At 43.8% G+C, this 11,322-nt stretch overlaps 1 protein-coding gene across 1 annotated transcript; it reads right to left on the bottom strand.

Annotated features, from left to right (window-relative positions):
- Positions 1–7,206: 7,206 nt before the first annotated feature.
- Positions 7,207–8,079, bottom strand: LOC309978841 (homeobox protein Mohawk-like; the record flags this gene model as incomplete). Its single annotated transcript, XM_082865487.1, has 1 exon — positions 7,207–8,079. The coding sequence occupies one exon, from the start codon at positions 8,077–8,079 to the stop codon at positions 7,207–7,209; it is 873 nt and encodes a 290-aa protein (XP_082721613.1).
- Between the last annotated feature and the right edge of the window lie 3,243 nt (positions 8,080–11,322).

The raw sequence follows: 11,322 nt of genomic DNA, 5'->3' as shown, positions 1-11,322 counted from the left end.
TTCTTAACTCTTGTTGCCCAGTTCTACAAACTTTCCTTGAGGACCAACTCTGTGGATGGTGGGGTGAAGATTAGAAAGACAAAGGAAACAACTCTTGCCCTTAAGATGGTCTAATGGGTGAGATACAAAAGACTATGAACTTAAGTGGAGGGTCAGACATGCCTTGAGAGAGATCTTCACAAAGTGTCTACTTTGGATGATGGATCAAAAAGGTATAAAACCCGTAACAGAATAGGGTTGCACAAGGTTTCATCAAGAAGATGTATTTCTGGTAGTCTTCAGAAATGCAATGTGTGAAAAGGAAAGGGCATTCCAGGGTGCAGGACTGAAGGTGGCCAGTGCAGGTGGTGTCGAAGTATCCCAGACAAATGGGTTTCTGGAGCAGAGCAAAAGTGTACCACTTCTGAGTGGCACGTTTCCAAGGGGGACCTCCTCAGGTGTCCTCTGTGACGGTTCAGTGCCCCAAGGCTCTGAGCCTGGGATACACAGAAGAGAGGAGTGGGAAATAAGGCAGATGGGACTGAGCTGGGATGGGGGCAGGTGCGACTTCCTGGGTGGAACAATTTTGGACGGCAAAGGAACAAATTTCGGACGGAACAAAGGAACAATTTCGGACGGCAAAGCAACAAACTATGTAGAGTGATTTAACTCTTGCATGTGTTAGTGGGCTGGATCGGAAGAGGCAAAGCCTTACTACTCTGTTGGGGAAATCTTCCATCCCTTGACGGTTTTTGTCATCAGACAATGGGGTGTCACCATCTTTTTCTCATCATGTGACACCTAATGGGAGAAATTTGCTTTCAGGTGTAGGTCTTCTGTTATACCCACCAAGCAGCCTGACACTGCGTATCGTTTGACCAGGTTCTGAATGATTTAGGAGTTGACATTGTGTTCTGTTTTGTTTTTTTTTTATTTATGGCTGTGTTGGGTCTTCGTTTCTGTGCCAGGGCTTTCTCTAGTTGCAGCAAGCGGGGGCCGCTCTTCATCGCGGTGTGCGGGCCTCTCACTATTGTGGCCTCTCTTGTTGTGGAGCACAGGCTCCAGACGCGCAGGCTCAGTAATTGTGGCTCACGGGGCTAGTTGCACCGCGGCATGTGGGATCTTCCCAGACCAGGGCTCGAACCCGTGTCCCCTGCATTGGCAGGCAGACTCTCAACCACTGCACCACCAGGGAAGCCCGACATTCTGTTCTTGATGCAGATGGACACAGCATGCATCAGCGGTGGCATGAAATATCGCTGGAGGGACGCAGCCCCACCTAAAAGTTGGCAACCTGTCCATCTTCTTCTTTCTTCTTTGCCTATCATAGGACAAAGGCGTTTCTTATACACTTAAGTTAACTTATGTGGTGGACCGTGCCAGTGTGTGATACGTGTCGACCCCAGTAGGTACCGAGAGGTGAGACGTGGATCCATCGCGAAGCCCTGAAAACAAACGTGGCGCACCTGCCTCCATCCTTGCCTACCTGTGTGGTCTTGGCAAGTCACCTCACCACTCTGGGCCTCTGGTTTCTAAACTCCAAAACGAGGGGGCAGCAAACTTTTTCTATAATAGGCCAGATGGTAAATGTGTTTGGCTTTTTGGGCCATACAGTCTCTGCTGCATCAACTCAGCTCTGCCTTTGTGGAGACCACAGGTCAGTGAATAGGTGTGGCCAGATTTGGACTAGATCTCTGGACTAGATCTCTCCCAGCCCTTATTAACATCTTGTGATGGCAGATGAACTTATCTACAAAACAGGAACAGACTCACAGACATAGAGAACAGATTTGTTGCCAAGGGGGAGGGGGGTGGGGGAGGGGTGTACTGGGAGTTTGGGATGAGCAGATGCAAACTGTTACATATAGAATGGATACCCAACAAGGTCCTACTATATAGCACAGGGAACTATATTCAATATCCTGTGATAAACCATAATGGAAAGGAATATAAGAAAAGAATGTATATATGTATAACTGAATCGCTTTGCTGAACAGCAGAAATTAACACAACATTGTTAATCAACTATGCTTCAATAAAATTTACAAAATGAATGAATATCTTGTGATGGGAAGGCAAGGAGAAATTCAGAGTTTTCTTGAGCTTTTCATTCCTCATGGGAGAGAGCTCCCTTTGGTCAAGGTAAAAATTTGGCATGGGGGAAACATACAAAATTAAAAGAGAACCCATACAATGGGAAGGAATCGGATTCAGTCACCCCATCCACCTGTGCTTTAAGCTTGTCATTCCCAAGGCAGACTTTGGAAAGGCTTTGGAGATCATTTGCAGAACAGGCTGTGCTTCCAACATGTCTTCCTTTTGGATCGCCTGGGCTCCATGGGGGCACATGGATCCCAGCAAGTGACTGGAGACTGTTGCTTCCCATCGTCGTTTGCTTGCCACCAAAATTGCTACTTATTTGAGAAGGACTGAGAACCCAGCTGCCGGGCTTCCCTGGAATCCTGTCCGACAGACTCAACGAGCCTGTGATTTTTCTATAAAGCAGCTCTCTGAGCAGCGAGAAGATGCTGCAGTGATTACACACCTCTGCAGTTCCCTCAAATACGGGAAAACGTAGACAGTGCAAAAGACAGACTCAAAACACAAGCTATCAGATGAAGCCTTCCTGACAGCATAAACAAGAAGCAAGCAAGAAAGGGGGAAGAGAATCATCCTGATTTTTGTTTGTCTGTTTGAACCACGGAATTGAAATGGAGGCCCCTGACACCCTGCCTTGTTGCCGTGGGTGTCTCAGTGATGAACAGTCACGGGCTCCCTCCCGCCCACCCCCGTGGATTCATGAGGGGCCAGACAGGAATTGCAGAACCGCCACGTGGTGTGACCTTACCTGTTAAGCTTGTCCTGCCTTCCCTGCCGAAGGTGAGGAGGGCCGTCAGCACGCGGCCGACTGTTTCTCCCACACCTTAATGAGAAAAATTGACCTGCTTACTCTCTAGCTGTCTCCTGTGTGTCTAATCCTAGTAATTTCTGCAAAACTGCCCCCTCCTTACATGTTGAAATCAAGCAGAAGCCCTCAAGGATGGCGTATCTTGGGCAGACGACACGGAATCGGGTTGGAGGAGTGACAGGCTTGTTGGGAAGACCAGTGAGCTTCCATGCACCGGCTTCAAGACCTGTCCTGAGGACGGTGCACGTGATTCACATGGCACCCCACGCTCTGTGCTGGTCAACCGCGCCCCTTCCCCCTGCACGCACAAACGTAGTACTTCAGGCTTCTGTGTTTTGCACTTAGTGCAGTGCAGCCTGTGCTGATTTCTACAGGGTGGCCATTTATCTGGAGCAAGAATAAACATTGCAAATAAAACCCACTGCTTTCCTGTGATGAGCTAGTTTTCTGTACATAAAACTTGTATAATAATGATCTGCCCTTGTGAACTTCCTGTTGAAAAATTATTTACTTTTCGAATATGCATGTGTGTTGGTTAAAGGGAATGCTGTCTATTGGGACGGAAAAAAAAAAAACCTGAAGAAAAACCAGGATTTCAGATCAACTCCAGCAATCTGGATACGTGATGAATTTTCTGTGATTTCTGGATCTTGCCATTTTTATTTCAAAAATAATTCTTACAGGTCGTAATAGCCAGTATCAATGTTCTCAACACCAGGAAGTTATCTATATTTACTTAATTTCCCCGGCAGCCTTAAGGCAGAAATCATCATTACTACCATTTTTGGGAAGGTACTCAAGACAACACAACCAGTAAGTGGAGAGACCTTTGGAACCAGGCAGAGTGGCTTCAAGGCCCTGTTCTTAAACCCCGTATCACGTTGCATAGAACCTAGGTTTCTCCACCTCGGCACGACTGACATTTGGGGCCCGATGACCCTCTGATGTGGGGCGTCCTTTGCACTGTGTGGTGTGGAACAGCACCCCTGGTCTCCACCCCCCACACGCCAGGAGCACCTGTCCCCCCAGTCGTGACAACCAGCAGTGTCTCCAGACACAGCCAGTTATCTCCTGGAGTGGGAGGGGGAAACAGGAGTGCAGCATGGCCCATTTTCGAACCACTAATTTAGGATATGCTTCTTTGAAATCAGAGGGTTATAAACCGAGATGCGTCCAGGGGCCAGGCAGATCACATACAGAAGGGACCGGGCTCATTGTAACGAGAATGTCAGTTCTGCCTTGTTACCATGCAGCACGGGGAAAGAGAGAGTGCGAACAACACTACCCGCAGGGGTTATCTTTGGCCCATGGGTTGCCGTTTTGTGATTCCAGGAACTAAAGCAGGGTTTCTTCACCTTGGCACTACTGAAATTTGGGACCGGGTGGGTCTTTGTGTTGGCCTGGGTGGGTGGGCAGGGGAGCTGTTCTGTGTACTGTAGGATGTTTAGCTGCAGCCGTGCTCTCAACCCCCCAGATTCCAGTACCACCCCCTCACAGTTCTGACAACACAAAACAGGTCCAAACCCTGCCCAGTGTCCCCAGAGAGGACAAAATTGCCCGGACGGAGAACCCCCTGGCATGAACCACATGAAACGGCCAACACTTAGTTATTTCTGATGTGCAGAAGTGCAGATTTCATGTGGTCCCATCTCATACTCTCAGCAGTGCCCTAAGCTTGCCTGATACGTTAGTTTCTCAGGTGGGATGGAGCGGGGACAGGTCACATATAAGGGGAAGGGGACACGTGGGAAACCTGTTCAAACCCAGAAACTCCGGTGAGTGCAGCGCTCTCCAAGGCAACCCTGATTCTGGCCAGACTAAAATGAGAACCACCTGGTTTATGGACTTTGCCATCACGGGGTTTCGAAGCACATGTACAGAAGAACTGTCCACAGAGAGGCATGAAGGTGGACCTTGATGGGGCCTCAAAGCAGTATCTTAAAGGCTTAAACCGACAGAACTTGAACCGCCTTTTCCCCTCCCCACCACGATGTCCACTCCATCATGAAAGAGATCTTCAAGCACATGTGACTCTCTCATTCCTGATGCACCTCTGGGTTGGGCTGTGGGCGCTGGTTCCGAGTCCATCTGTGCTTCGTGGCCGAGCGTGAAATGACCGTGGGTTGTGTTCCAGTGTGGACAAAGGGCACCTGTGACTAAGGGTGAAGGGGCATTGTCCTAAGTCCTCATTAGGACCAAGGTGAGCCCATTAAAATGCATCGTTATTCCCATCCAGCCATGCAGTCCACATTCAGTACCGACTAATGAGGAAAATAAAACAGAAAGCGGTTTTCCTTTCTGTTTCTGTGAGGTCTTCCTTCAGGACAATGCGGGGCCTCGTTAATGAGCTCATTCCATAATAAAGCGAAGATATGGACAAATGTCAGCGTGCCTCTGGAGCAGCGCTTTCGCCGGCAGATGCATGTCACACAGTAATGGCACTGGTTCGCGCTTGTTAACAATGAACCCACACGTGTCCCTGTTGACCGGATTCTTTATGTGACATTAGCCTGGCTACGCTAAATAACGACCCCACAGCCTTGCGATGCTGGGTCGTGTGAGTACGGTTTCCTAGTTTTAAATGTAACCTCGTTATGGAAAATAAAGTCAGTGAAGAAAAAGTCTCACACTCCTGATAAAGGTTTGATGTATTGTTACAGTTTTTAAAGCAATATATACCATCTAAGTGAACATAACTTGCACGTTCTTCCATCTCATTAAAGGCTCTTTTGTTGCTAAGTTGACAGTAGCTTTACTCTTTTTATTTTAATTATAAACATTTTATTTTGACACAGTTATAGACCTAGCATTGTAAGAAATGAAAGAGACATCACATGTACGATGGACCCAGTTTCCTGCAATAGTATAATTTTGCAAACCTGTGGTACACCGGGCAGTTGATAGAATCAAGATGTTCGATATTTCCATCACCACAGGCCTGCCTCATGTTATCCTTTGATACCCACACCTACTCCCCTCCTGCCCCCACCCTCTCCTTAACCCCTGGAAACCACTAATTTAGTCTCCATTTCTTCAGTACTGTCATTTAAGGAATATTATGTAGATAGAATCATGACCTTTGGAATTGGCTTTTTTTCATTCAGCATATAATTCTCTGGATATTCGTCAGGTTGTCCTGTGTATCAGTAATTTGCTGTCCTTTTAGTTCTGAATACTATTCCAAATTTGTATCCATTCACCCACTGAAGTAAATCTAACTTGTTTCTCTTTTTGATTATGACAGATAGAGCTGCTTTAAACATTTGTGTATAGATTTTTATGCGAACATGAGTCTTCATTTCTCTGGGATAAATGCCCAGGAGTGAAATTGCTAGGTTCTATGTTAGTTCCATGGTCAATTATTTAAGAAACTGTCACACTGTTTTCCAGAGTGGCTTTACAATTTTATATCCACACCGGCAATGTGTGAGGGATTCATTTTCTCTGCATCATCGCCAGCATTTGCTCTGGTCAATATTTTTTTATTTTACCCATTTTGATAGGCGTAGAGTGATAGCTCATTGTAGTTTTAATTTGCAATTTCTCTAATAGCTAATAATGTTGAACATCTTTTCATATTCTTATTTGCCACCTGTATGTCTTCTTCAGTGAAATGTCTCTTTATGTCTTTTGTCCATATTCTAACTGGACTGTGCTTTTTCACTGTTGTGTTTTGAAGGTTCTTTGTATATTCTAGACACAAGTTTTTTGTCAGGTATATGGTTTGCAAGTATTTTCTCCCACTCTATAGTTTGTTTTTTCATCCTCCTAACAGAGCCAATGTTTTAAATTTTGATGAAGATCAATTATTTATTATATGAATTATGCTTTTGGTGTCAGGTCTTAGAACAGTTTTATTTCTTCCTTTCTGATCTATATGTCTTTTATTTTCTTACTGCACTGACTCGAACTTCCAGCACTTTGTTGAATAAAAGTTGTGAACCTGGGCATCTTTGCCTTATTCCCTGTTTTAGGTGAAAACATTCAGCTTTTCACCTTTACGTATACTGTTAGCTGAAAGTAGTTATGGCTTCTTTTTATACAGTTGAGAATGTTTCCCTCTATTTCTACTTTTTTCCGAGTATTTTTTTTTTTTAAGGCCTCATTAGCTTTTAATGCAAAACTAAATCCACAATCATTCTAGAAAGGGCAGGTTCCTCAAATTCAACATGTAGTCAGAGAAGGGGATCCAGGAAAATGAGGGAGTGCGAAGCGCTCTTCTGAAGCCCAGCCACGTGACAAAGCCAGAGGCATCTCCAAAGCCACAGGTGTGCCAGAAAACCAGGTGAAGAAGGCTGCTGCAGCTTGAAAAAGTAACTTTACCACCTTAATACCTGGGTCCTCTGAGAGCTGTCTGGGCGATAGACGAAATTGCCTTCGGTTTCTGACGATGAGGGAGATACCAATTCCTCCTCAAATTCATTGGAACTAAAAGATCCTGAATGGTTTCTCTGCCTTGTCTTTCCCATCATGGCAGCATATGTGACCATGACATGTCTCAAAGAGTCCTTAAGGTAACGATTCAACAAGCTGCTCTTGTATTTTGGGGGCGATATGTAGTCCTTATTGGCCCGTGACTCTGGCCTCACTCCAGCTTTTATGACTGAGCTCTCACTTTTAATCACAGGATGGTAGACTGGATTATTATAGCCTTCTTCATTCATGGGGCTTCGTGGAGGATTTTCTCCATCTTCAGAACATGAGTCATCACTGCTTACACTCAGCCGCTCAGCGTTTCCTTGAACATACTTATTGTACAACTTTATTCTTAAGGCCCAGCTTAAATCTGGCTGTCGAACAGTATTCTTAAGCTGACGTCTTGCATTAGCAAACCAATTTGACACCTGCACTAGCGTCATCTGTGAGCCGAGCGCCAGGAGAATCTTCTCCGTCTTCGTGGGGTACGGATCGTTGTGGTGCTTGTGCAGCCACTGCTTGAGGGGCCACACCATGTCCTGCAGGGCCTGCCACTTGTGCCTCACCTTCCCGCCATTCTGTCGGGCCCCGGTCCTCCGGTGTCTCAGGCCCAGGTTGTCCTTGAGGGGTGCGCCCTCCGTAATGCCCACCTCGGGGAGAGCATGCGTACTGTCCAGGATGCCACCGTAGGGCCTGCCGCCCCACTCCCGCTCCGGAGCCCCGTGGTCCTCAAAAAGCACGGCGCTGCTGAGCTTGTTGAAGATGATGGTGTTCATGGCGTGCGCAGGCAGGGCCGCACGGCACGGCCGCAGCGCCTTGGGGCCGGGCCGCCGGGAGCTCTGCAGGGCTCGGGTTCCTCCTCTTAGCCCCGGCCACCCAGCCCCCAAAGAATCTCAGCCTTTTCAGAGTATTTAACATGAATGGATATCAATCTTTGCCTTTTAATTGGAATATTTAGACCATTTACATTTAATATAATTTTTTATATATTAGGGCTAAATTATGCTACCTTTTTGTTACCTCTGTTTTTCATTTTTCTATATTATTTTTTCTGCCTTCCCGTGGATTGCTTGAATGTTATTTGGAATCCCATTTTGGTTTATCTATAGCGTTTTTAGAGTATCTCTCTATATAATTATTCAGGGGTTTTTCCAGGTATTATATTATAAATTCATAACTATCACAGTAAACTGATGTCACCATTTACCAGTTTTAGTGAAGTGTAGAAGTCTTATCTCTCTTTACCTTCACCCATTTATATTATAATTATATTGTGCATTTTTTCATCAAACACTTAGAACCACAGGAGACAATGTTCTAATTTTTGCTTCAACCCTCAAGTGTAATTTAGAAAACTCAAAAGGAGAAGATAAGCATCCAAATTTTTGCATATTGTTGTTTTTCCTCCGTGATGTTCCAGTATTTCTTCTTGTATCATTTCCCTTCTATTTAGAAAATTTCTTTAGCACTTTAGTGTAGGTTTGCTGTGGATGTATTCTCTTAGATATTCTTCATCTGAGAATGTCTTAATTTCCCTTTCATTCCTGAAGGATTTTTCAGCATCCAAAAGATATTGTGCCACTTCCAAGGGGTCTCCATGGCTTCTGATGAGAAATCTGCTGTCTTTGAATTCTTCCCCCTGTAGGTAAGGTGTTGTTTTTTGTGGCTGCTTTCAAGATTTTTCTTTGTGTTTGGCTTTCAGGAGTTTATTAAGATGTATCTTGGCATGGATTTTGGGGGGGTTTATCCTCTTTGGTATTCATTCAGCTTCTTGAATTTGTAGGTTTACATCTCTTGTCAAACTAGAGAAGCTTTCGGCCGTTATTTCTTCAAGGTTTTTTCAGCCTCACCCTCTGTCTCTTGTCCTTCAGGGACTGTGTCCATTATGTTGTCTCTATTTGGGAGATAGAGCTCACAGAGTATGCACAAAGAGGGATTCTGGTATCTCTTGGCTACATCTGTGTGAATCTTCTATGTTCCTTATACATAAACTATTTTGCTATCTGACCTTAGTTTTCTCTTACTAATTCTTTAAAGCTTTCACAGATTGGATCACTTACTAATTATTTCAGATCACTTCTGGGCAAAAAACTTACAAGGTCCTAAAAATATCCATTAAGGATTTTTATTGTCATATAAATCTGCAATATATTTGGGGAAAATGGGCATAATTAAAATGTTTATATTTTAAATCCTGGAACATGCTCTTTTGTCTGTTTCTACAAGTCTAATTTTATATTCCTTAGTAAAGGTTTATGATTTTCTAGATAGCTTTTACATATTTCTTACTAAGTTTATTTCTAGATTTTGTTTGTGTATTTTGCTGTTGGGGTGGGGCCTTTTCAGGTAATATCTTAAAATTAGTTTGTTTTTTTTTATACATAGGAAAACTTGTTTTATTGTTATTTATATTGTATTTAGCCATTTTATGGAATCTGTAATTAATGCTAGTTGTTTTTCAATAGTATTTAATCTCTTTTAGAATATTTCTCATACATTTCCTGCTTCCTGCCACAGATTCCCAAATTTTCAGCACAAAACAGATTAAAGCATATTCTGAAAGACAGGTACTAAACACAGTTGCCCATGGTCAATAATTTTGGCAAAAGCCTCATTTTAATTCCTCACTTGCTGATTCACAATTCACCATATCATATTAAAGCCTTTGAGAAGTCTTGCTTTAAACAGCCCTGTTTAACCCTGCTTAATCCGATGATTTCCATTTACAAGTCACACACATCAAAAACCCATTGAAAATGCATAGAAATCCTGCATAAATTGAATTTAGAAGAGAAGCATCTATTTTCTTAAAGTATAGAAAGGTCTCTCAAATCCATACAAAAACAGTGAACTCCCCGTCCGAAAAATGGGCAACTAACGGGAATAAGACCAATGGCTGATACACTATTTCCCCCCCGTGAAATTAACAACCCAAACCATGATGGTATCCAGCCTTGCCTTTGTTTCAGACGCTCTGTGGATAGAGTGGAAATGTCTGCTGTGCACTGAAATTTGAATTCTTTATAATTGCTTATAATTCTAGCCGCCCAGCCCACGATGGGGAACCATCTGCCTTGCATTCTGCTCCGTGAGCAGTTCGCCTCATCAGTCTGTCTGTTGCGTTGCCGTAGCAGGGATCTCTCTGTGGTTACTGCCCTACTTTCTGATGCCTGCGTCGTTTGACTGCCTGTTTTACTGGCCAAAGTGTCTGTTGTGTGTAAAGATGAAAGTTTTGCTGCACTCCGTGTGCATGCAACAGGTGGATGGGGATCATTTTCTAGCTACCAACTACCAGCAACAGGAGAAAGCGTTGAAAGGATTCTAGAGAGAGGAAGACACCAGCCAATAATTTCCTAGTTCTGCAGTGGTTGGAGATGATAAACCTCCACGTAAGGAAACACCATGGTGCCAGTTCAGAGCTGCCGTTTCTTGGAAGCATCCTTGGCATGAAACAGGATGTACTCTCTCTGCCTTTCTGGAGGACAGTACATCAAGAGGTATAAAAATATCCATGACCTTTGATCCATAATTAATCACCCAGAAAAATATTCAGAGACGTCCACCATAATTTAAGTCAAGAAAATTCACAACAGTGTTCCCTGAAATAGCAAGGAAAAATTCCACAGTGCTCAATAATAAGGAACATTTCATTACAAAAGATGTAAATATGATAAAACATATGAATTACGATATATGCAGAGGTTATGTAATTATGTAGCTCAGGGGTCAGTGAACCTTTTCTGTAAGAAGCCAAATAGTAAATACTTCAGGCTTTAAGGATCATACAGTCTCCATCACAATTACTCAACTGCCCTTATGGGGCAAAAGCCATCATAGTCAACGTGGAAAGGGATGGGCAGGCCGTGTTCCAATACAATTTCATTTATAGACACTGAAATCTGAATTTCATATCCTTTTCATGTGTTGTGAAATATCATTTTTATTTTTTCAGCTATTTAATTTCAAGGTAAAAACCACTCTTAGCTTGTGAACTGCACAAAAAACATGCTGGTCAATAT

This window comes from Leucopleurus acutus, assembly GCF_964270905.1.
Source record: "Leucopleurus acutus genome assembly, chromosome: Y".
Taxonomy (NCBI): domain Eukaryota; kingdom Metazoa; phylum Chordata; class Mammalia; order Artiodactyla; family Delphinidae; genus Leucopleurus; species Leucopleurus acutus.
This window is presented reverse-complemented; position numbering and strand designations above follow the sequence as displayed.